Raw genomic sequence first — 27,223 nt, forward strand, 5'->3', positions numbered from 1 at the left:
TCACCACACAATAAACACTTTAATTAATGTCTGACCATCTGTAAGCTTAGAACGCAGATTCTTCAAAACTTTTAAGGAATACTGAAATATCTTCATGGTACAAATTTAATTATTTCATCCATCTATCCATCCAGTCCCAGCAAATATACAACCAGAGGCAGGACCCGTCCCTGGACGGGGCACCAGCTCATTGCTATCACTGCGCCACCGTTCCTACATGTTAACTTATTAATGATATACATTATTTAAATGAAGTTAAAAATGTATCTGTATAATGTAATATACATGCTTTAGTGCATTTCTTCTTAAAAATAATATTAAGAGCTCTAAGAAAATAGCTGTTGGAAATCAAAATTGACTTAGAAGCCACTCATCATCATTGTAAATACGCACTCTCTTCTATTGAATTGAATTGAATTCCTTTATTATTATTGCATGGTACAATGAAATTAAAAAATGCAAATCCTCCATAAACTTATTTTCCTATAAAATAATAAAGTAACAATAATCTATAATAATAAAAGGCAAAGCCCTCACTGACTGACTGACTCACTCACTCACTCACTGACTCATCACTAATTCTCCAACTTCCCATGTAGGTAGAAGGCTGAAATTTGGCAGGCCCATTCCTTACAGCTTACTTACAAAAGGTTTCATTTCGAAATTCTATGCGTAACGGTCATAACGGTCAACAACGTCCGCCATATTGAACTTTCTTATTCATGGCCCCATCTTCATTAAATTTGGTAGGCGGCTTCCTTGCACTAACCGAAACCAATGTACGTACTTGTTTCGGTGGTATGATGCCACTGTCGGCCGCCATATTGAACTTTTCAACAGTCTTTGTTACTTATGGGCCCATCTTCAAGAAATTTGGTACACGGGTTGCCAACGCTAACTGAATCCTACTTACGTACATATATATGTCCATAGCCTGCACCTCGGTCACCGTGTGAGGTGGTGTTGGGTCCCCCATCCCAATGCCTCCCACGTTGTTGGCTGCCTGCCTATATAAGGCCGTCCGTCGCTCCGGTCTCTACATTCCCTTCCTTGCTTCGCCACGGGATTCACGTGAATTCACGGGATTCATCAGTAGGGAGCTACTGATAACTACAGCCTTTTTGTTTAATCCATGGCTTCTCCGCTGTTTTATTGTTTGTTTATTACAATTATATTTATTGTGTAGGTATTTTAGACTTACTTTACATTGCTCAGGTACCCATTTCCTTTATCGCTCCAACCCCCATTACCATGTCTATCGAGATGATCACTATCGATCAAAGAACTGTCACTTACCGAGTGGTTGCCATGCCTTTTCCATTCTCTTTGTTACATATTGCACGGCCATATCAGGCTCACTCTTGATATCCGGAGGAACATTGTGTCTTATGTATTGAATGACTGGGACAGGTTCAAGGTGTGGACTGATGACGGTACAAGAGATAATTATACTACACAGGAGCACTATAAGAGTGAAATGCTTAAGCCCTTCACCTATGGTTCTGCATGTGAGTTGATGGCTGCCGCTGAATTGTTCGGTTGTCACTTTCAAGTGTACCGAAATGGCCATATATTTTACACCTTTCGAAACTGCCAATGCCTCTTAAACATCTTAGATTGACAGGTGACGATTTCAGTAGTGGACACTTTGATGCTTATGAATGTTTAAACTCTCAAAAGCTGGATGTGATTTTATCGATGAAAACGGTTGTGTGCTTATAACGCTTGACAGATGCCGAATGTCTCTTCAACACAAGTCCTACAAATACTGTCGTAATTGAAACAAACCATGAAACTCAAACTGATTATGACAGCAGCAATCCAAGCTGTGAGATTTGAGACAAGATTACTGTTCACATGGCCAACTGTAAGTTACATGCTCAAGAGTAAGCTCAGCGCACAGCTTGGTCATGTTACAACCGGAGGGCCGAACTGACAACATGGTATACAAAGAAATCCTTAACAAATAATTATTGGCATATTTTCCCTCAGTTTAAAAAGGTTTAATTTTCTTCTTAATAAAAATTTTAATGCAGTACTTCGCCGCTGCGAAGCGCGGGTATTTTGCTAGTCTTTATATATAATACACTACCATGGCTGCTTGTTTGTCTGTTTAGGATTTTAAATCTAAACGGTTAGCTAACAAACTGTTTGACCTATTGACCTGAAATTTGGTACACATATACTACGTGACGTCTACTATCCGATTTCGGGTTGATGATTGACCTCCAAGGTTATTCCTCCTTTTATTTGTATTTTATTTTATTGTAGAACGGGTGCCGTTCTCATTCCTGACACCTTTGCCATCACTTCCCCTACCTCTTCATATCTTAAATCATTCTTTAAGCAGATTAAAGACTTAAGTGCCAGCTTAAGTGAAAAATTAAAGAAAACATACTAAGTAATTGCAACACAAACACTGACTTGATCAGTTTTAATGTGAAAAGATGCCGATGACAGAAGAGAAGAAGCGGGCTGCTAGAATGGAGAAAAGAAGAGCTGCTCAGGAAGCAGCAAGCGCATCAACCTCTGAGCAAATGAATGCTAAATGTGCAGAGAAAAAGTATGAAAACTATGAATGCTCAAGTCAAGTATATTTACTGCTTGTTATCGTGTAGTGCACTGTTACTTGGAATAATAATACGATAAAAAAACAATGAAAAAATATACAGTATGAAAGCATAAGTACAATATACATGTTCATATAGTGCAGATAGTGCAAATGGTTCATAAAAGTGGCTCAGGTTGTGCAATATTACAACTGTAGTGCAAGTTTACAGTGAGGTAATTGTAATTCTTAGTATAAACGGTTCTACCAGGAGCACTTGAAGGACTGATTGAGTGTGTTTATAGCTCTTATGATGAAACTGTTTCTGAACCTCAAGGTTCGTGCAGGAAAGGCTCTGAAGCATTTGCCAAATGGGAGAAGTTCAAATAGATTGTGTTCATGGCTAAGGCATTGTGTGCTGTAATTGTTCTACAGGGTTAGATGCTGTATCCCGATAATCCTCTGTGATCTCGACACAACCTGTCGTAGAGCTTTCCAATCAGCTGCTGTATAGCTGTGATTCCACACTCAGATACAGAGGTGTGGTGCACACTCTGTGTGGTGCACTGAGAGTAACAATGCTAAAGCAGTTTTGGTATTTGGAATAGTTTGTCCATTCCATTATTGTTATAACTAGATGCCTTAAATTTATAAAGTGATATGTGGATAATTTCAGTGTATTTGATAAAGTCGTGTCAGGGATGTGAACCTAAAAAAGAAAAGGAAACCACACAGGAACAGTAGCACTGCTTTGACGCTGGGTGCCGCCCGTTTGCCAAACCAAATGGAAACTTTATGCCAAGTTTAGTTTTTATACATCTCAAAGCGTGTGTGGAAACAGGCGTATGCAACATTTTTGTGCGTATACACCGTTTATACATGAGACCCCAGGTGGTCTACCACAAAGGACTCACAAAGTTCAGGACCAGTCCCTCAAATGTTTTTAACAATGTGAGATGTAAAGGTCACTGGTCTGAAGCAATTAAGTGAAGAAGCACCTGCCTTCTTTGGAATAGGAATAATGCAGGATGTTTGCCACAGCAGCCCACTTTCTGGAGAGACAGACTTGTCAGGTGACAGAGGACACCACAATGTTGGTCAGCACAGGCCTTAAGAATTCAAGGACTGATTCCATCTGGTCCTGCGTCTTTTTCTATGTCCTTAGTTGTCTCCTCAATTGGTGATCAGTCGCAGAAAGCCCATACTGACGTTTAGAGGCAGGCTTGTTGCTGGCCATTCCAGTTACGGTGGTAGGAGTTGTTAATGTGTTAGAGATGGTGTAGGGGACTGGTCACTGAAAGAAGTGAACAATAAGAAGGAATTGCTTAAACAATTCGCCAAATGGGTTAGGGCTGTCAACCAAATACCTGTAATTTTACTTTTCTTCTACACTTCTGTTTCTGTATTTTTGCATTTCTGTTCCCATCATGACACATACACCCTCTGGTCCCTCCATTCTATTAAACGGTTTACGTCAATAAGACCAGCTGTAGCAGATTTCATATCAGTACTGATCCACTAGCTGTCAGATGCAGAACCTTAACACCCTGACCTGAAGAGTCTTCTCTATTAATGTAATGAATGTATCCAAAGATGTCTGGCTGGTTTGCTGATAGGAATGACTGTTACTGTTGGCATCATGTCATGTGCTTGTAGTAATCTCTTTATTTAGATGAAACTTTATGCAATTGATATTATCTTGGCAATAAACTATTTCTAGTCAATACTTATAATTTAAATGTTAACTTCTATGCAAAGTGGTTGGTTTAACTGAAACAAAATAATTAAACATACTGCACGTGTCACTGTCTGTGATTAAAGTTTTCCAAACTGGCATCTGCAGCAACACATTGGCCTTTAATCAAGGTATCCATTTCAGAGCAGGCACACACATTCTTTGCTTAATTAGGTTTCTAATGTCTGGTTCTTAAAAACTATAAAATGCTGCTCTAAAGAAATCTGGTGTGCAGTTGGACTCAGTGCCATGACAGTTGTCCTATTCCTGTGTGTTATGAGAGGATGGGCATTTCACAAATATGAACAAAAACAGTGTTAAATGATGTAATGCTGACTCTTCATGATGGGATGTGCTGTCACATGCAGAGGTAGTTAGTTATAAGCAATTTGTGTAACTTGTGATGAACGTCCTTACTTAAGCATAAGCAGGGGAGCCGGCTAATGCCTTGTACAGTAAAGAGACAAAATAAAATGTTGGGTGTGAACATAAAGCACTTACCTTACAGAAAATATAAATATCAAGACATACATACATGTTAACTTAAGCTCAGGAGAAAGAAAATGAGAGAAGAAAGGAAGAAGCATAATTCTATGAGAAGCATCATCATGAATATGAACACAATGACCAATGGGTGTTTAAAATAGATAGATAGATAGATAGAGTGGGATGCAAAAGTTTGGGCAACCTTGTTAATAGTCATTATTTTCCTGTATAAATTGTTGGTTGTTACGATAAAAAATGTCACAGTGATATTTGAGAAGTGAAATGAAGTTTATTGGATTTACAGAAAGTGTGCAATAATTGTTCAAACAAAATCAGGCACATGCATAAATTTGGGCACCACAAAAAAGAAATGAAATCAATATTTAGTAGATCTTTTGCAGAAATTACAGCCTCTAAACGCTTCCTGTAGGTTCCAATGAGAGTCTGGATTGTGGTTGAAGGTATTTTGGACCATTCCTCTTTACAAAACATCTCTAGTTCATTCAGGTTTGATGGCTTCCGAGCATGGACAGCTCTCTTTAACTCACACCACTGATTTTCAATTATATTCAGGTCTGGGGACTGAGATGGCCATTCCAGAACGTTGTACTTGTTCCTCTGCATGAATGCCTTAGTGGATTTTGAGCAGTGTTTCGGGTCGTTGTCTTGTTGAAAGATCCAGCCCCGGTGCAGCTTCAGCTTTGTCACTGATTCCTAGACATTGGTCTCCAGAATCTGCTGATACTGAGTGAAATCCATGCGTCCCTCAACTTTGACAAGATTCCCAGTCCCTGCACTGGCCACACAGCCCCACAGCATTGTGGAACCACCACCATATTTTACTGTAGGTAGCAGGTGTTTTTTTGGAATGCTGTGTTCTTTTTCCTCCATGCATAACGCCCCTTGTTATGCCCAAATAACTCAATTTTAGTTTCATTTCAGTCCACAGCACCTTATTCCAAAATGAAGCTGGCTTGTCCAAATGTGCTTGAGCATACCTCAAGTGGCTCTGTGCTGTGGGTGGAGAAAAGGCTTCCTCTGCATCACTCTCGCATACAGCATCTCCTTGTGTAAAGTGCGCCGAATGGTTGAACGATGCACAGTGACTCCATCTGCTGCAAGATGATGTTGTAGGTCTTTGGTGCTGGTCTGTGGGTTGACTCTGACTGTTCTCACCATTTGTCGCTTCTGTCTATCCAAAATCTTTCTTGGTCTGCCACTTCGAGCCTTAACTTGAACTGAGCCTGTGGTCTTCCATTTCCTCAATATGTTCTAACTGTGGAAACAGACAGCTTAAATCTCTGGGAAAGCTTTCTGTATCCTTCCCCTAAACCATGATGGTGAACAATCTTTGTCTTCAAGTTATTTGAGAGTTGTTTTGTGTTGCTACTCTTCAGAGAAAATTAAAGGAGGAGCGAAACTTACAATTGACCCCCTTAAATACTCTTTCTCATTATAGGATTCACCTGTGTATGTAGGTCAGGGGTCACTGAGCTTACCAAGCCAATTTGAGTTCCAATAATTAGTTCTAAAAGTTGTGGAATCAATAAAATGACAACGGTGCCCAAATTTATGCACCTGCCTGATTTTGTTTGAACAATTATTGCACACTTTCTGTAAATCCAATAAACTTCATTTCACTTCTCAAATATCACTGTGTGTGTCTCCTATATGATATATTTAACTGACATTTTTTATCGTAACAACCAACGATTTATACAGGAAAATAATGACTATTAACAAGGTTGCCCAAACTTTTGCATCCCACTGTAGATCGATAGATAGATAGATAGATAGATAGATGTGAGAGGCACTATATAATAGATTTGGAAGGCATTATATTGTAAGTGGATGGATAGATTGTTGGAAATTCTGGGAAAACAGTAGTTATGCTGTTAAGTAAGCCAAAAAGATCATGTCCCCAATAACTTCTTTTTTGATTAAAACTATGACACAAAGGCAGTTCCTGTTGTCATGCATTCAACCTTTTGTCAAAACCTCACTCATAAGTAGTGCTAAACATCAAAGGAAGACATGATTGATGGCAGGAAGTTGATCAGTAATGGAGTTAAGCCTGTTCCATTTATTTATTATTCAGATTTTTTTCCTTCTTATCCATCCAGCGGTCTCCATTGAATTCTACTAGAGGTTAGCCCTGTACCAGCAGATGCGAAATAAGGTGAGATGCAAATCAGGTAATTTGTTTATTATAATTATTACAAAATCTATCCATCTAATTTCATTACCCAGTTCCAGGGAGCAGCTGACAAAATACTGTATATCTATCTATTGATGTATCTATAATTCATATTATTCTTTTATAATTAATGTTGCTTTTTCCACTTTAAATTGTATGACTAATTAATCAGGACATGCACGTTTTTCCCAGTCCTGACCAGGATCAGCAAATATACATAGGAGAGATACTGAAAGTAGGTCCATAGAAGACTACCATGGGCCCTGGATTCTATTTTATTGATCTTCTCTCAATCAGAGTCTTCACCGATATATCTTACTGAACTGGTCTTGATTTCTGGTTTTCTGTTTCTGAGCCCATCCCAGGGGGTTTGACTGAGCTCACAATTTATGCATGTATGTGTTTATCCCATGTTAGTAGATATTAAGACTGTCTAAGTGTATTTTCATTTGTCCATTATGATCTAATTTAATGTATGTAGCATTACAGATCAGCCATGTAGTCACTTACTTTATACTGGCCCTGTTCTGTAAAACGTGAGTACAGTTTAAAAGTAAAAGAGAATACTAGTAAAGCAACAAATGAATATGATAGAGAAGACAACCACCATGCATGCTGCCACAGTACTAATACATGGCCTTGCAGAGTGTCATTCCAGGTCTTCTTGTGTCCATGTAGCTTATTTCCTATGTCATTATTCTTTCCATGTTTCCAAATACATGCAGGCTTAGGCTGACACCTCTGAATTATCCTTATGTGTAACTTTCAGTGGGTCTAGTGATAGATGGAGTAGTAAATTGGTAGTAGGATTTGGTTTCTGTGTTGTACCATTTTACTGCTGGGGTAGTACTGCTGCCCCACATTGCATTAGAGTATTATGTTTGTTAGTCGCAGACTGCATACAGGTACAGGCAGATTACATTGCCAGGTCAAAAGATAGTTTCACGCTTTAATATTTTATAGGACTGACTTTAGCTTTGATTATGGCACACATTCGTTGTGGCATTGTTTTGACAAGCTTATTTTAACATTTTCTTTTGTTCAGATTTGATTTTTTGATGTTGTATTAATGATAGTTGAGTCGAACTACACCATAAATCCTTTGCCATAACATCCCAAAGATTTTCAATGGGGTTAAGGTCAGGACTGTTTGGTGGCCCAATTATGTGCAAATATGATTCACCATGCTTTATAATTCACTCTTTCACAGTCTGAGCCAAGAGTATACCCCTGCCATCATGGAAAAAAAATCCATTGAGAGGATGACCTGATAATTCAGTAAATTCAGATACTTAGCTGACTTTTTGTTATTGCTACATACCGTTGCACAGCGTAGACCAGACTAACTAAAGCAAACCCAATGGTGCATCACTTTTTGTGCTTCCCTTCTTACCCTGATGAACGACTGTTCTGGAATACAGTAAATATGGACTCATTTGACCAACTGACTTTTTTTTCTTTGCTCAGCAGTCCAACCTTCATGCTTCCTAGCAAACTGAAATATTTTTTCTAATTAGCCTAACTAACAAGTGTTTTTCTTGTGGTCACAGAGCTGTTTAGTCCCAGTTCAATAAGTTCACGTCACAGTGGTATGTGGAAATTCTCTTACTTTCACTGTTAAACACAGTCATGAGTTCTACCATCATTTTTCTACTATTTGAATCTACCAGGCTTTTTAGTGGTCTCTGGTCATGATCATTCAAACTTTTTTCCTGACAGTCAAGTACTTGCCTCAATAAGTTTGGGCTGAGTAAAATAGTCCTGATGTTGATGACCTGGATGACTAGCAAAGTCAGGTCCCTCTTCAAAGACTGCTACACAACCTTCAGATCAGGTGACAGTGCTCTGTATTGTACTGCTACAGCCGAGCTGAAGATAAGAATAAAAGAAACTAAGGCGATCTATAAGAGGAGGATTGAAGTCAACTTCTCAGAAAAAGACTCTTCATGTATGTGGCAGGGAATATAGGACATTACCAACTATAGGGGCTGCAGTACAACATTTGTGGAATTGGGGGCCTCACTAGCAGAGGAGTTGAACTGCTTCTTTGCACATTTTAAGAAATTGCATCAGCACCTAATCTTGTTCCCCAGGCTCCCTTCAGACTCTCCATATTTCCCTGACCCACTTGAAACACCAGGGGAGCTACATGGACATGCTTTTTATTAACTATAACTCAGAATTTAATACAATTATTTTGGACATTCTAATTGGTAAATTGCCTATCCAAGTTCTCCTTCCACTCTTCTGCACCTAGATAGACTGCCATCAGACAGTGAAACTTTTCTGTCGCTTTTCCCCAACTCGCTTACATAGCACCAGTTTTCCACTGCTCTTTGCCTTTTACACACGACTACAGCCCTTCCCACCCTAATAACCCCATCAATAAATTTGTCAATGACACTACGATGGTTGGATTCTTCACAGACGGGAACAAGTCTGCCAACAGAGAGGAGATCCTGAAAATGTCAGCTTGGAATTCAGTAAATAACCTGACACTGAACGCCAAGTAAACAAACAAAATCAGGTTTGATTTCAGGACAGTGTAGAAATGGCTTCCCTTAATATCAAGTGTGTGAAGAGGGTCCCAGACTTCAAATTATTGGGTACCTTCATCTCTGCTGATCTGTCTTGGACTGCAAACACCAAGGTGGTCATTAAAAAGGCACAGCAGCAACTTCACTTCCTGAGATTGCTTAGAAAGAATAATCTGGTTCAAAAGCTGCTGTTCATCTCTCCTCCATAGAGAGTTTGCTTATATATATATCGCAGTGTGGTACATAAGCTGCACTACAGCAGACAGGAGAGGGCTCCAGCAAGTCATCAATGCAGCTCAGAATATTGTCAGCTGCTCTCTGTCCTCCCTACAAGACTTGTATACTTCTCGCTGCCTTGGCAGGACAAAAAACATTTTTAAGGACCCCCTGGGTTCACCAGTTTGACCTGTTGCCTTCTGGTAGGCGCTACAGGTCCATCAAATTAAGGACGCACAGACTCCGGGACAGTTTCTTTCCCAGAGCCAAAAAAACACTGAATCTCAACATGCACTGACCATCTCTCTCTCTCTGTGTCTCAGTCCATCTCAACTTTTACTTTTTTTTCCTTTTGTCCCTCTCTCTTTTATTTTTTTCTCCTTCTGTCTCTCTCTCTCCACCTACACTGTATGTAGTACTTTCTTAGTTACTGTGTAAATGGTTGATTGTATTTTGCATCTGAAGGAGTAGTTGCTATGTAATTTTGCTATACATGGTATAATGACAATAAAGGCTTCAACTATAATGGATAGACGGGGTGTGTGAGTTTTGAAGGCTTTGTTTGAGTGTTAACAGTGAGTGCTGGAAAAGGAGTAATCAAACCAATGGAAAATTAAATAACTTTTACCACAAGTAAATTATAACTAAACATGTTTAATAAGCTCATGAGGTTGGTGGAAACATAAAAAGATATAATATTACTGAAATAGCTGTTTGAAAAATACATTTTAATAATAGTAATAATGATGCAAAATAAGTATTTAAAAAACCCAGCAAAATTCAATAAACATGACGGCTTCCATCACTCTTCTCTTCCTATTTTACATTTTGCATTCACTTACTAGATGGATGCTCTCATTGCTCTTGTAAATAGCCAAAATCATCTGTTGTTATGCATAATAGACATTTGCAGGGGGCAGTAAAATGCAAGAAGAATGCTGCTAAAGTCTTGTTTATCATTGTACACTTGGGGAGCATATTCATTCAAGTGGTCGTACAAGATTTGGGCACATTACAATTCTTTATATCTGGATTTATTTATCTGAGGGTTCAATGTTCAGGTTTGCTGCCTTAATACCAGGAGGCTGAATTTGAACCCAGGTCTGGACACTATATTTATGGAGGATGCTTGTTTTTCCCATTATATGACTTTTTAGCATTAATTTTCTGTTAATGCCACATTTATACAGCCAATTATAACTGAAATTGTATTGTAGCATGATGGGCAGTTAAGTGTTACATGCTTAGTAAGAATAGCCTAAACTCCCTTGGCATTTGGTTCTCCAATTCAATGAGTGACATTTTCATTTGTGCAGACGTTCTTGAATGTGACTGTCATTTAGCAGGTGTCTCAGCGCCTGAACGTCCCCCCTCCCTGGTACCTACAAGCCAAGGTCTACATTAAACTTGAGAATGGTTGAGATGCCAGCTCATCTACAGATCAGCACTCGGATACCAGACAGGATGCAGCGAAGTGGTGTGCAAATGATGTCGGCCACAGCAGCAGCATGGCTTTAAACAGCAGGCAGTGGGTGGTTATACATTAGGTTGCACAGTCTTAAAACATGTGATGGTGGGAGTTGGAGTGGTGCTAGACCCGTCACTTGGGCAGATTAAGGGCAAAGGCTAAGACCAATTTTCAAAAGGCAAATCAGTACACATTTCTCCTATTGTTTCTGAAGATTGAGCGTCTCATAGGTGTCCTGGTTGCGAGGTGTCAAGCCCTGGAAAACAAGAAAGGCAGGACAGAGCATGAGTTGTCATCATATCTCATAATTATACAGCTACTCACCAAGGAGCGTGCAGAGTTGGGATGGGAAGTAAGATTTATCAGTAATTCATCTGAACTGTGACCATGAACACTACAGCTGAAGCAAAATGCTTAAACGTTTTTTTAGAGACAGTAAGACCAGTGGTGTTAAAGGTCAGAAGTGTTGAAGAGTAGCCGCAGGCAAAGATGCTATTACACGACAGTCACTCCAAAAATCAATGAGTTCTACAAGGTGGCCACCAGTCTTAGCCTGAGCTTTTTTGCAGGAGGGGCTCAACAAAGTGTTCTGAAACCCTGGAGTGGCTTAATTCATACCATTTGGATACAAAATAAGCAATTTATAAAGCAGTTCCAGTAGATGATGGATATTCTGACTTTTAAGAGAATTTCATAAAGTATGGTATACAGTATCTAAGCATGACAAGTCAGACCATCCAAAAGTAATTTCCCATGGCCCTAGTAAACCTCACCCACACAAGGACCTTCATTTTGGCCACTGCTGCAGCTGTCACATTTTTGGCCTCCTGAAAACTCTTCCTTGTAACTAAAGACCCTCTTGTTAACATTGCACAGTTCTTTATTAACTATGACTAGTTATTTCCAATGCTTGACTGAGGTACAGTTACCTAGGTTTGTGGCACACAATATATGGCTGATCAAAGAAATCTGTATGACCTGCAGCACCATAAAACACTGCATATTAATATAAGATCCCACCTCTATTTACGTCAAATCATTGATGAGTTGTTCACTGTGATAACCATTGTTGCTCAAAGAAGAGACCTCTGGGATTTGCTTTCATGGATGGAGTAGTGTAACAAACACAAGCAGAGGACTTCAGAAAAGTGGAAAATAGACATCTGGTTAGATTTGTCTTCCTTCACCTTGTAGTTATTAAGCAGAGGAGTCCACAACTCATATTGTTTGCCTTATGCAGTGCATGGTTTAGGTGGCTGTCTTCTGGTGAGAGTGCAATTTTCTGGCATGGTCCACTGATTTCCAAGGTAAATGCCAATAAATACACTACAAAACAGCTTCTTTCAAAATGAAACATTTCTGTCTTAATGACCAATTTCCACTGGGCTTGTTGGTCAGTGAATAGTTTGAAGAGCACAACAATGATGTAAAACATGAATCATGGATATCCTGTTGCCAGACCTTAGCTCATTACAGACCAATATCATGCCTTCAAACACTATTCAGATGCTTTGACAATGTATGCCAAGTTGCACTGAAGCAGTTTTATATAGCTCAGTGTGACACAACAGCCTATTAAGACAATTTACATAGGTGTTTCTTTTATTTTGTTAGTACCCTAGTTTATAACAAAACCAACTCTCTTGTAAAAGACTTTTTTCATCCTTGGTGCATGTAATAACTCTTGTTGTGATTTGGACACAATTCTAGGAGAAAATCATGCACCCAAGTCATCCGGTATCTGTGGAGCAAGCCATCTGGTGGCCACCTGAATCTAAACACCAGATATGTCAGCACAAGGCACACAATAGGATCAATTGTGTACATACCGTATAGATTCCTTCAGCTTGTTTCTGTAATAAAAGAGAAGAAATGGCAAGTGATTAAATTATTCAAAAATGTTAGGTTACACAGAACGATATGTGGACTTCAAGTCAAGGGAGGTCAAACTGAAGCTGTATAAAGCACTATTGACGGCTGTCAAAGAATACTCTGTACAGTTCTGTTCTCCATATTAAAGAAATGATGTAGAAGCACCAGAAAAAACTTCAGAGGAAAGTGACTAGGCTGATCCTGTGACAGAAATTAAGATGGGGCATGATTGAAGTGTTTAACATTATGAAGGAATATATATATAGTAATTATAATTAATATAAGGTATAGTAATATAAATAAATATAGTGGATCCCAGCTGTTAGTTTAAAATACGTTCTTCACAAATGACAGAGTTGAAAAATTGTTCAAGGCAAATTTTGGACAATCATTATTAGCAAGTAGTGTTGTAGAAAGTAGAACTTTAGGGACTTTCAGTCACAACATGATGTTATTTAGGACAATATATTTGAACAGAATGGATAAGTTTGATGGCCTGTTCTTGTCATAGTTGTCAATGTCCCTATAAGCTGACATCTAAAGCAGAAAAACTAAAATCAACAGATGTTAACCAAAGAATAACCTAAACTACCAAAATAAAAATGCAACCAGTCAATGATGACTCATTCACAGTTTTGAACACTACAGTAAATGCAGTAGGTATAATATATGAATATATCAATCAAATGCTACATAATATATAAAAAATATAACAAAAGAACACAACCTTATCAAGGTTGACAACACTTGTACAGTATGTATAATCAATACAAATACTGTGGTGGGTGCAGGACATTATGGTTCACTGAAATGGGGGGACCATGTATAAAAAGTGTTGTCATTTCTACATGGTGTGACTGAAATGTATGCAAATCCCCTTAAATGAAAGTCAGCAATGTGCAATTTAATCATGTCTGAATTGTTTGATTTGTAACTTTAAACTGTGAAGCAGAGGGGTACATCAAGTAAAAATATATGGAGGGCACTGTATGTATATATATATATATATATATATATATTTATTTATTGTGCTTGGTTATAAAGGACTGCAAGACCCACAAATAAATGTTGGGGCGCCAACTAAAGAAAAATAAACAAAAATGGCCACTTAGGAAGCAAATGTAACTAAAAATTCCAAAACAGAAAGAAAAGTCACCAGGAAAGGTATTTTTGTTTGTTTCAGTCACCAAAGTCAAAGTCAAAGTCAAAGTGAACTTTATTGTCATCTCAACCATATACAAGTATACAGATAGACGAAATTGCGAAGCTCAGGGTCCACAGTGTAACAACATGATGTGCAAATAGTAAATTAAAAATAGAATAAAAATTTTAAAATTTATAATTAAAACACAAACAAACAAGACAAGACATTGTGCAAAGATAGGACAAACAAGTAGCAGCAATATTGATGTGTAAGATATGTAATATAATAAGTAAATAAATAATAAATAATAGATATAGATAATACAGAAATTATCAGTGTATGATAATAGTTGTTTAAGACGTGTGTAAACAATGACAGGTCAGAATGTTTCATAAATCCTTAGAGGTCAGTATGAGATTTTCAGTTCTTTGCAGGATAGTGGTTTTCATGTATAAAAGTTCTGTTTTGTAGAGGAGGTTGAGGCCGTGTGGAAGGTCCCAGGGGGCAGCCTGGTGTTAAGGAGTCTAACAGCTTGGGGGTAAAAACTCTCCTGCAGCCTCGCAGATTTGGCTTTGATGCTGCAATATCTTCTCTTGGATGGCAGAAGTGTGAAAAGTCCATGTGAGGGGTGTAAGGGGTCCTGCACAATGCTGCAGGCCTTGGACACAGCGTTTGTAAAATATGTCTTGTAGTGAAGGGAGAGGCACCCCAATAATGTTCTCTGCTGTCTTCACTATCCTTTGCAGGCGCTTGCGGTCGGATATGTTGCAGTTGCCATACCAGACAGTGATGCCTCTGGTCAGGACACTCTCTATGATGCCTCTGTAGAACATGGTGAGGATGGAAGGGGGAAGACGTGCTTGATTCAGCCGCCTCAGGAAGTGTAGTCTCTGCTGGGCTTTCTTGATTAGTGATGAGGTGTTATGTGTCCACGTAAGTTCCTCAGTTAAGTGCACACCGAGGAACTTGGTACTCCTAACAATCTCCACATCTAAACCGTTGATGCTGAGCGGGATGTGGGCAGGACGTGATTTTCTGAAGTCCACGATTATCTCTTTTGTTTTGTCGACATTGAGAGATAGATTGTTGTCTTCACACCATGCGGACAGCCATTTCACCTCATCTCTGTATGCTCTTTCATCATCCCTGCTTATCAGTCCCAGCACCGTCGTATCATCCGCAAACTTGATGCAAACTTGATGATGTGATTGGTGTTGTGCGTGGCTGTGCAGTCGTGAGTCAGCAGGGTGAAGAGCAGTGGACTAAGCACACAGCCCTGCGGTGCTCCAGTGCTCAGTGTGATGATGCTGGAAGTGTTGTAGCCCATCCGAACTGACTGGGGCCTCTCTGTCAAGAAGTCCAGGATCCAATTGCAGAGGGTGGTGTTTAGGCCCAACCTGCTCAGTTTTACAACCAGCTTTGGAGGGATGATTGTGTTGAAGGCAGAGCTAAAGTCTATGAATAGCATCCTGACATATGTGTCTTTTTTATCCAGATGTGTCAGGGAGATGTGAAGGGCAGAGCATATGGCATCCTCAGTTGACCTGTTTGAGCGGTATGCAAACTGAAGAGGGTCAAGGGAGGCAGGGAGATTAGTCTTTATGTGTGACATGACTAACCTTTCGAAGCACTTCATTATGATTGGTGTGAGTGCAACTGGTCGGTAGTCATTCAGGCATGTCACTGATGACTTCTTTGGCACTGGTATGATGGTGGTCGACTTGAAGCATGTTGGGACTGACGACTGGCTCAGAGATGTGTTGAAGATGTCTGTGAGGACACCAGCCAGTTGACTTGCACATTCTTTGAGCACAAGACCAGGTATGTTGTCAGGTCCTGCAGCCTTCCTTGGATTGACTCTGGATAGAGTCCTCCTCACATCTGTTATGGAGAGACAGAGTGCTTGGTCAGTGGAGGGAGGTGTTGCTTTTCTCGCAGGCTCTTTGTTCTGTGCCTCAAACCGTGCAAAGAAGTTGTTCAGCTCATCTGGAAGGGAGGCATCACCATCACTGCTGTGTGGATTGGGCTTGTAGTTTGTAATTGCCTGAACACTCTGCCACATACGACGTGTGTCTCTGGTGCTGCTGAATTGTTTGTTGATCTTCTGCGCGTATGCCCACTTAGCTCTCCTTATAGCACGAGACAGGTTGGCTCTGGTCACCCTAAGGGCGGCCTTGTCTCCAGATCTGAAGGCTGCATTTCTGATCTTGAGCAGCTTGTGCACTTCTCTTGTCATCCAGGGCTTTTGGTTGGCTCTAGTGGTAACATCCTTGGTAACAGTAACATCCTCTATGCATTTGGAGATGTAGCCAGTCACAGAGTCTGTGTACTCCTCCAGATTGATGGAGTCACCATCCATAGCACCAGTTAGGAGTTCTGTCCTGCAGTGCAATCTGTTCAAAAGGGGCTGAGTCTGTTGACATCATTGGGCATCTTATCAGTACTGCAGATGAAATGGAAGAGGAGAAGATCAGCGCTAGCACCCCCTCTCGATCCAGGGTGGTAGTACATACCTGGTAGGCTGAAGCATTAAAATTGTCCTTCACTGGAAGTAAGGGGCCTAGCCCAAACCTTAACAAACACCCCCAACACCATTATCCCTCCTCCACCAAACTTCACAGTTGACAAAATGCAGTCAGGCAGGTAACGTTTTCCTGGCATCCGCCAAACCCAGACTTGCCCATATGACTGCCAAACAGAGAAGCATGATTCTTCACTCCACAGAACACATTTCCACCACTTCATCCAACACTTGGCATTGGACTTGCTAGTGTGAGGTTTGCAATCAGCTGCTCGGCCATGGAAATCCATTCCATGAAGCTCCTGCTGCAAGTTTTTGTGATTACATTAATGCCAGTGGAACTTGGCAGTCATTGACCATGCCCTGTGACTTTACGTGGTCTTCCACTTTGTGGCTAAGTTTCTGTTGTTCCTAAACACTTCCACTTTCAAATAATATAACTTACAGTTGACTGTAGAATATCCAAGCAGGGATGAAATTTCAAAAATCATCTTATTGCAAAGGTGGCATCCTATCACAGTACCACTCTTGAAGTCACTGAGCACGTCAGAATGACCCAGGTTGTTTCACAAATGTTTGTAAATGGAGACTGCATGGCTAGGTGCTTGATTTTATACACCTGTGGCAATGGGTATGACTGAAATACCTGAATTCAATAATTAAGAGATGTGTCCCAATACTTTTGTCCATATAATGTTTATATACACATTTTTTCAATATGTTGTATTTCTCATTAAAAGTGTCAAAGTTATTAATGGACCATTTTAGCAGCTCTGTATCCAACCACTCATCTACTCATTCTGTGAAGCATCATGACCTTGCCCTGGATGACAGTTGGTTCCTACTTTATTCCAGATGCTCCTGGGATAGGCACTGGTCCCACTTGACTAATGACTATACACAGGTTAAAAACACATATGAATGTGTATTAGATGGTGTTTATGTGGAGCACTATACTATTTTTTCTTGCATTTACAAATGTGCACACTACCAAAGATGTGCACTATTTAAGAAAAACTCAAGTTGTGTTGAAAATCCTATACGAAGCTGAAGTGTTCAGAAATTTCACATTTTTTATCATTAATACAGTCCAGTAAATCCGTCCTATGATGTTATAATCTCTGTTTGGGACTTAGAAGAAACAACAATGATCACAGTTGAAACAAAGCAGAAGTTTGCAATAATATGCCCTGTGCTCAAAATTCCATTACAGAAATATGTTGAGCTGATGGCTGGACTGAGCTGGCTAGCTTTTGCAGCTCTTCACAATTTGCTAGAAGTTGTATCAGCACAGAGCACAAGCAGACAGTTGCACTGACACTTTTCCTGCTTAGCAACTCACACTGCTTTCAGTGGGCTTACAGCTTCCTGTTTCCGAAGTGACCACTGCGGTACAAAGTCATTTTTTTTTCCATTAGCTACCCTTCCTGCTCTGTGGGTATCTTGGTGGCTTCTCAGACCCAGTGCAGGCTCTCTTGGTAGAAACATTTTATCAGTATGAAAGCAAGCCCCCATCAGTGCTGTGCTTCTTATTCAGTATGGCTCCTCTGTTAAAATGCATACTGCTTCCTGGCTGGGATGATGGTTTGTGCTACTGCTAGTTGGGTACAGGGACACAGTTGTGTGTAATTTGCAATTTTGTCTTGTGTCCTACACCCTGGGACCTCTGTTTTCCTTCCACAGCCCAATCAATGATATGCATACCAAGTTAAATGATACCTCTAAATTGGTCAGGTGTTGCTTTATGCCTAATGAAAAGAAAGGATTCAAGAACTGAATGAAGGTGTAACGTTCAGTTTCTGGATGGGTGTTTTGTGGACAAAACTAATCTTACATACCAATCCTGCTAGTGAACTGAATAATGAGTATGATGCCCTAAATATTGTACAAAATTTAGCCACACCAAATACCTCCTAATATTCACATCTAACAGCTGATTTAAACAGGTTTAAATAAGCTTTACATTACAATGTACATTTATTTTTTACCAGTTACATGGTTCATCTTAAAAGTCTTTAAAATACATATGGACCAGCAGCCTATAGACGTGGTTATCTGCTACAGTCCCTGTGGTTGCAGGTTTTTATTCATAGTCAGTGAGTCATTTTACCTCAGATTGATCTGGCTGGTTTTATTAGTCAGTCTTTTTTACTTTATTGTGTATTTTGAAATGACACAGTAGTGCAATATTTACATTTATAAGATATACATATTTTTGTGGGGCGGCACGGTGGTGCAGTGGTAGCGCTGCTGCCTCGCAGTTAGGAGACCTGGGTTCGCTTCCCGGGTCCTCCCTGCGTGGAGCTTGCATGTTCTCCCCGTGTCTGCGTGGGTTTCCTCCCACAATCCAAAGACATGCAGGTTAGGTGGATTGGCGATTCTAAATTGGCCTTGGTGTGTGGGTGTGTTTGTGTGTGTCCTGCAGTGGGTTGGCACCCTGCTCAGGATTGGTTCCTGCCTTGTGCCCTGTGTTGGCTGGGATTGGCTCCAGCAGACCCCCGTGACCCTGTATTCGGATTCAGCGGGTTGGAAAATGGATGGATGGATGGACATATTTTTGTTCTGCTATAACATTAAATGCTTAAATCAATTTTACCATTTTCCTATAAATTCACTCCTATTTCTGTGGAATTTGGTGCTTTAGTTGTATCTTATTAACAGCAATTAACAACATGCAGTGTAGACACAGGACTCATTAGGAAATAATGGATTAAATGATCAGAAGACTTAAAAAAATGGAATAAAAATCAGATGATAAATATCTCAAAACCTAGTTTAAAAAACAGTAAATTACCTTATGTAACTAACATAATTGCTTCTACATTCCAATACAAATTTGGCAACCCATGCTTGTAAATTCTGGATTGACATCAAAACATAGAAACTGAGAAATAACATCTTGCTTAATTATTGTAGGAGTTTGATTAAAAGTACAATTTGATTGTGACAACAACCTGCAGCCAGCCGGACTGAACATGAGAACCACTTGTCTAACGGACCTAAATCCATATCAGTGTAACATATTAACGTGAATAAGAAATTCTGGCATGTACTCTGTCTTAGTTGTACTCCAGCAATCTTCAATATCCTTAGTGCCAATAAGTATTATCAGGATAAGAGAGAGTGTAAGTGTGTGTGTACTGAAACCTTGTGATGGGCAGGTGCTCCATCTATATTATGTCTTTCTTTGTTTCTAAAGCACTCTGGATTTGTGTACAGATATCTGTGACCCAGGACTGCAATAAACGGACTCACAAAGTGGGTTATCAGGATGAAAGAGTATGTGTGTGTGTTTGTGTATGTAAGGAAACCTTGTAATGCACAGGTGTGCCATCTAATTTAATTCTTTCTTTGTTCCTAAAGCAGCCTGTATAGCTTGCCAACACTGGTGACCCAGGACTGGAATAAGCTGACTCACAAAATGATTGATCAAATGAATTGATCATCGTTTAAAGCATTCACATTGCTACATTTTCACTGAAATCTGGTAACAATTTCAGAAGAGGCAGACCATTTCTTTCCAACTGTACCCCGTGTCTATCTTTGTTACTACCTATATGACCCTGGCATTTCACAGGGTCAGGAGGAGGTCAATTTTAGGATGTTGTATCCACCGTTTCTAAGAAAGTCTAACAGATCTTCCAAAAGGCAGTTACTTGAAGTCATATTCACACAGCTCTGACTACTGCTGAATTAAACTCCAGCTCAGAGCCTGAGACGTTTCCCACACCTGACATCTTCCATCAAAAGTAGGACAAAGAAAACTCCTACATCAAGAAGCCTGATCCTAGGAATAATTATGTGAAGTGGTGAGACAGTCTATATCTAGCCTGATTTATTTAATCTGCAGCCTGAATTTAGGATTCCCTTCCACTATTAAAGCTTTATAGTCTATATTGTCACATGTATAGACTATACTGAAATTGTACCATGCTCAAGAGCCAGTTTCGATTGCCAAGTTTAACTCAGGCCTAAAAGAAATTGCACCAAACCCTGCTCCTTTTCCTACAGTGTACCAGAAACGTTTATCTTCCTCAGATTGAGCCTAGCAAAGCTAACTGGTTGAGCATGACACTGACAAACACCACCCTCAAGCTTGGCATAAGGGCTTGGTCTGCTCATAACTGTTTTAATCTACTGTATCTTTGTAGCATAGTCTATGGAACTGCGGGCTGGCCAGTGATAAATAGGTAAGTGTATGTGTCTCATTTAAAATACATGGACTTTTTACATTTACTGTATTAGCATTATTTATTTACTATTTACCTTATCATGCACATTATTAGGGATATGTTGGAGAAATTGTTAAAAATTGTTGCAGCTAATGTAAGTTCCATCCATCTGTTTTCTGAACCCACAAAATCCATCTGTATAGGACCATAGAGAGCATAGGTGATACCAGCTGTATCGGGCACTAGGCAGGAGTCCACCCTGGATGTGACACAAGTTCATTAATACTCTCAATCACACACCCAAATTCAATCACAATCTAGATTCACTTACAGTATTAACCAAGTATACATGTCTTTAGAAAGTAAAAAAATAAATAAAAGAATACCAGAAGAGAAATCATGTGAACCATATGTATTGACAAACCAGTCTGACCTTTCCATAAAAATGTACTGATACTGTCGGTGTAGTTACAAGACTGAAGTGGTGTTTCAAGGCTAAATCAACTTCTCTTTTTAAAAACACAAAAAAATAACTAAAGGGTGGCACTATGGCTAGTTAGGCTTACTCACAGATTATGCATCCTATCATCAAATGTTTACATGGGTTTTCTTCCCACATGCAGGTGAGGTTAACTGACCACTCTAAATTGGCCCCAGTGTAAACAGGTTTCAGTTTATGACCTGTGATGGACTGTTGTTATCTGATAAGTACCCAGGGTTTCTGGGTCTGGCTCCAGCCACATATAATCATGAATTAAACAGTTTTGTGAATGTGCAAATATGTAAAAATAACAGCTTATTAAGCCTTTGGTAAATGCATCCCTTGGGAGCATTCTTACTTCTGAGAAGTAATTTATTAATCCTGACCACTCAGGGCAATACAAAAAAAACAAAATATATAAATAAATATATGTTGTTCAGAAAACAGGCTTTAGATGGTGGGACTGTGTTTTATTATTTATGTTTTTCTCATTTTTGAAATGGATTTCTTTTAAGAACTATGCAGTTATTTGTTTTTGGAAGTACTGCTGAATTCATTTTTGATGTTAGCTTATTTTGAACTCATTTTGCTTAAGTTAATAAATAGTTCATTTCTTTTTGTGATGTCATTTTAGTTTTTGTGGGCACCACCAACTTCCAGTGTAGCTGCCCCAACATTGCTAAGAAAAATGTGCCAAAATGTGCAATGGTATATGGGTTGGCACTAAACACTTCCTGATCATCTGAGATTATTGAGAAATACTGTGAGAATTTAGCGAGTGCTTTTTAAAAAGGGTTTCTTGATTAAAGGACACTGGCTATGATTAATCAGCTTTGAGTTTAGCATTTGTTGTGGTTTTAACCATAGATTGATTTGACTAAATAGGTAATGTTCTTGGCTTGTTTTTGACCAACATTCATTTTTTGGTCCTCATTTAAAAATGTTTTTCTGCTGTTTGCCCTAGCACAGCATACAAGGGACGACCCAAAAAAACAAAATTTCTTCATAAAAAATTGTTTATTTATTTTTACACTTTCAAACTGCAGTCACCTTCAAAGTACTATCCATTTAATGCAATACACTCATCGAGACATTTTTTCCACTGTTCAAAACACTTTTGGAACTCCTCAATTTTGATCCCTTTTAGGGCTTCTGCTGCTTTCTGTTTCACCTCTTCCACAACGGCAAAACGTTTCCCTTTGATGGATTTTTGCATCCAGGGAAACAAAGAAAAAGTCAAAGTGCGTAATTCCCCTCATGTCAAAGAAACAAATGATCATTGTTTTCATATTCGACAGTCATGCTATTTTGGGTTGTGGGGAAGAGGCAGTTTTCCATTGGCTGGATTGCACCAAGATTCATCTCCAGTTATGATTTTGGAAAAAAAAAATCAGGGTGAGCCCCTTACTGCTCTTTCAATGCACAGCACGCAGCTAAGCGATTGTCCATTTGTTCAGGTGTGAGGAAGCGAGGCACAAATTTTGCTGCAACTCATTTCATGCCCAAATCTTTTGACAAAAGAAGAAATGTGTTGAAAGAGTCTTCGAAAAAAATTCACTGAAGCCAAATGCAGCACCTCACAACAATGCCAGTTGGCACAATGATGAAGAAGGGTTTTTTGGAATGTTCACTTAGCATCTTCTCTAAAAAAAAATTAATTAAAGGCAGGACGGATTCATAGTGGTTTAAGAGTACAAGCGTTCCAACACTGGATGTCTAAAACAAGAGTCTGGATGAACAACAACAAAACTTCAACTTTTTCAGTCCACATGGCAAATGAGTATTAAATGGTACAACAAAACCCTCTTTTAGAGCCACCATGTATACTCTTTCAAATCACCAATTACCAAAAAACTAAGAATAACCTATCATGTGTGGCACACGGCTGGGGGTGGTACCCAGCCAGGACGCCCAGGAGGACCGGAGGAGGGCTTGCGCCTCATCCAGACCACGAGGGGGTGACCACCCTGGTTGCGCTGGGGACCATGGGGGCAGAGCTTGGAAGCTCAACCTTGTAAGGGCCCGTGGTCACTGCCAGGGGGTGCCCCGGTGCCTGGAGAGCCCTAGACCTCAGCACTTCCGCTACACCAGAAAGTGCTGGGGTGAAGAAGACTGGGGACATCCGGAGGGCTTTCGGGTGCGCAGTCGGCACTTCCGCCACACAGGGGAGTGTCCGCAGAGGAGTGTCGGGAAGCACCTGGAGCCCATCCAGGCTTATATAAAAGGGACCGCCTCCCCTCATTCGATGACTGGAGTCGGGTAGAAGTGGACGGTAGTCTTGCTAGAGAGGAGTGGAGGCGGCCTGAAGAAGGCAGGCACTGGAGAGAGAGGCCTGGACTTTGGGGGATTGGTGCTGGAAGCACTGGGTTGTGCACCTAAACTGTAAATTTTATAAATAAATATGTGTATGTTGGGTGACCAAACGTTGTCCGTCTGTCTGTGTCCGGGGCACGTTCCACACATGTCATTAATTAATAGCGTCAATGTGGTTAAACAGTAGATGACAGAAAATCTCTTGTGCTTCTTGTGCTTCTCTTGTGCTTCTTAGTTTCTGCAATTTCTTTAAGGTGAGCACAATTCAACAATCTCTTAATATAAAAAAACAGAAACCAAAGTCTAAAGACCAGAATTTACACTGTAGACATTTGTACAGTTCCAAAAATACCCAGAAGTAATAGAAGGACTAGTCTTTATTGAGGACCCTCAAATTCAGGAATGATCTTCTTTCCATAGATGATACCAGTCACACAGATGTTTCACATTTTCATAATGAATAAATACCTGTCAGTTATTCTTTAAGGGTAAATTGTTGTAATTATCATAACCAGCTAGTATAGTTTGTTATTCATCTTTTTGTTTTCTACTGCTGGGCTTGACCAAATTGTCCCTCCTAGTCTTTCAACAGGACATCAAAGAGACTGTAATGTATATTATGTTTTTTTTTATAAATAAGGGGAAGGGGGAGGAAGGAGAAATTATAAAAAGCCAATCGAAAAATGGAACTTTGCTCTTCTGCCTTGCAACATAGAATCCATGTACTCATCTGTGACTGAAAAAAAATCTAGTTGATTGAACTATTCCTGTCTTCCTTGGGGAGGTTTCTTTCACACCCCGCAGATACAGTACAGAACATCAAGAGTAGTCTCTGATGCTGGCTTGCACAATGTGTGTGGCTGGGTGCCCAGTTGGCTTGAGTCATTTACGTGACCTTGTCTCAATGACTCTTGTCCCCAAGACTTTTTTTCTCCCATATCAGTTCCAAATTTAATTTTCTGTTTCCTCTTTTTAGTTACCACCTGGCCTAGCTTACCGTGCTTTACATTTCCTTCCTTCAGAGGAATTAGAATGTATTCATTGATTTGTCTTTATACTGTATTTTCTTGTTATAAAGTAATGTTACTCTTACTACCTATACATCTCCATTTTGAAATACTGTAAGTTATTTTAAACATAACTACTGTAGTTACACAACTCATTACTAATTCAATGAAATTGATTCTAATTCAGTGGTCTTCCACTTATGAGTCAAGCTCGCTATATAATAACTACAAATACAGTATTTAAAAAAATCTTAAATATGACAGAAGTGGGAAACACCAAGCAAGTGCTTCTCTAAAATCTTACCCAGAAAATTAAACTTCCTTGCCAGCTATGAATATACCATTTCCTGATTTCATGCTCATGCTGCATGATGATTTGTGTGAAAACAGAAATTGCATGAATCGTTAAATAGACAATGTATACAATAAGCTGTTGAAAAAAAACAATAGACAAAGGAATTTCTTGTTAGAGACAGCACTTTTGTAAGGAGCTGCGCTGCTTTCAGTTTTAATGAAGCACAGAAAAAAGAAAGCCAAGTCAAAGATGTGTTTCATGACCACATAACTGTAGTCTGCAAGGGCCAATGTATGTTTCAACTCCTCTTTTCTGGCACTAGGTATCCAGGACACTTTAGGACTGCTGCCCAAATTACCATGCCATACCACTAAACATGGAGCACAAATTAATTTGAGGCTACGACAGCACTTTGTGATGCATTTTGTGTTTTGTATCACAAAAATAGTTTTTGGATAAATAACTTCTCTTGTATCAAATAAACTTTACTTTCTAAATGGTTGAACCCTTGATGTTAATTCATTACTTCTGTATTTGTTAAATTGTTAATGTTAGTATACCTAAATATGGCAGTCAGTTTACATAGCCCCCCTAAGTGTGATTTCATTACACATACTTTTAGAGTAAATTTTAAATAGTATACTGAAATTAATATGTAGGTAGCCTTTCCACAACCTACAGAACTTGGACCCCAGTTCGAATCTCAGCAGAGATACCCTCTGTGTGTAGATTGTATGCTCTCCCTGCATTTGTGAGGGTTTGTAGACAAATGCTGCTAGATGAAGTGACAATATTAAATCATCATGGCAACTATGGCAATTTGCTACCTATCAGCAACATTCTAAATCATAGCAATAAAAATATATATTTGTATAAAATATTATAAAAGGCCAATAAGGGTAAATACCACAGCTTAATTCTAATTTCACCCAGCATTTTCAAGTTTATTGTGCAACAGCCCCACAAGATAGGCAGTCTATGCATCCATATTTGTCCGCTCAAAGAATTTTTTGTATGATCACTTTACCACCTGTCCAAGTGTCACCTTCTTCCTTACTAAAGAACTCAGAAAGGAGTAGCTGCTCTCAAACCTGACAATTTCAGCTCCTTTAATTGTTCTGCACTAGTCATACACCACGATACTGGAATTGGCCTTACTGCTCTTTTCTAGGCCGTTTTTCAGTCGAAACTGCTCAAAACATTCCAGACAAAGCCTCATTAATGTGTTAAATAAATGCCTTTTACTTGTACACCACAGCGTGTGGGCTCTTTATAGGTCAATCTCCAATAAGCATTTTTAATCATTTATGTGCACTGTTCAGTTGAAGACAGTGATAAGTCCAAGTCTATTTGTACAGTATACTTACTATATACACTAAAAGTCACTCAATATGTAATTCTATCAGAAACTTTAAATTCTTTTGCTCAAATCTTTAGATTTACAGTACTTACAGTTTACCCAAACTTAATTTTCCATATAATACATCCGGTCTGAATTAGGCCTAGGTCAATTTTTGCAATTTAATTTACTAAAAGGCTCTTTTGCTATTCTGTCTACATTTCTTGCTAGAATTTTTTAACAGATAGATCTAAATTAATGGCACTTTTTAAGGGTTAGATACCGTCATGTTTCAGATACTGTTCAGTATATAAGGATCTCTCCTCTCTAAACACCTGCTGATCTGTTATGAACACATCCATGTACTGTATATGAAGAATGTTTGATTCTGATATTTTATAGGTGCCAATGGAATGGTTACCTTTAGGGTAAAGGATAGGGGTCAGTCTGTCCTTTACCAAATGAGGAAGAACGGGTTGATGTAGACTGTAATTCCTTATAATTTGTAACACTTTCTGTCAAAATAAGCCTAAAGACTGGACAATGTTATCAATATGGTTCATTAATCAATGTGCCCCTTTTCTGCATATATGCACAAGCCTTCATGTCAGAAGTCTACCAGATTGACATCATCACCAATCAGATAGATAGATAGATAGATAGATAGATAGATAGATAGATAGATAGATAGATAGATAGATAGATAGATAGATAGATACAATATTTTGTAGAACTGCCTAGCAAAGTTCAAAAGAAATATGTGGTGGATATGTCATCTGACACACGTGTTTTGTAATAACCCCACACAATCCTAGCAGACAGTTTCATTTCTGTTTTGCTTGTTGCTACTTCCTCCATTGATTTGTCATACAGACTAAGCCAATGACCTAAA

At 39.3% G+C, this 27,223-nt stretch overlaps 1 protein-coding gene across 1 annotated transcript in view; it reads right to left on the minus strand.

Moving 5' to 3' along the window:
- Nucleotides 1-10,430: 10,430 nt before the first annotated feature.
- The window catches only part of fcer1g (Fc fragment of IgE, high affinity I, receptor for; gamma polypeptide), a 76,741-nt gene continuing 59,948 nt past the window's right edge, over nucleotides 10,431-27,223 (minus strand). Inside the window, exons 4-5 of the mRNA XM_039741640.1 lie at nucleotides 13,017-13,040; nucleotides 10,431-11,443 (exon numbers count right to left, since the gene is read on the minus strand). Of these exons, the coding sequence (XP_039597574.1) occupies nucleotides 11,387-11,443; nucleotides 13,017-13,040 (81 nt within the window). The 3' untranslated portion in view covers nucleotides 10,431-11,386. The remainder of the gene's footprint in view (nucleotides 11,444-13,016; nucleotides 13,041-27,223) is intronic.

The sequence above is a fragment of the Polypterus senegalus genome, chromosome 18, assembly GCF_016835505.1.
Source record: "Polypterus senegalus isolate Bchr_013 chromosome 18, ASM1683550v1, whole genome shotgun sequence".
NCBI lineage: Eukaryota > Metazoa > Chordata > Cladistia > Polypteriformes > Polypteridae > Polypterus > Polypterus senegalus.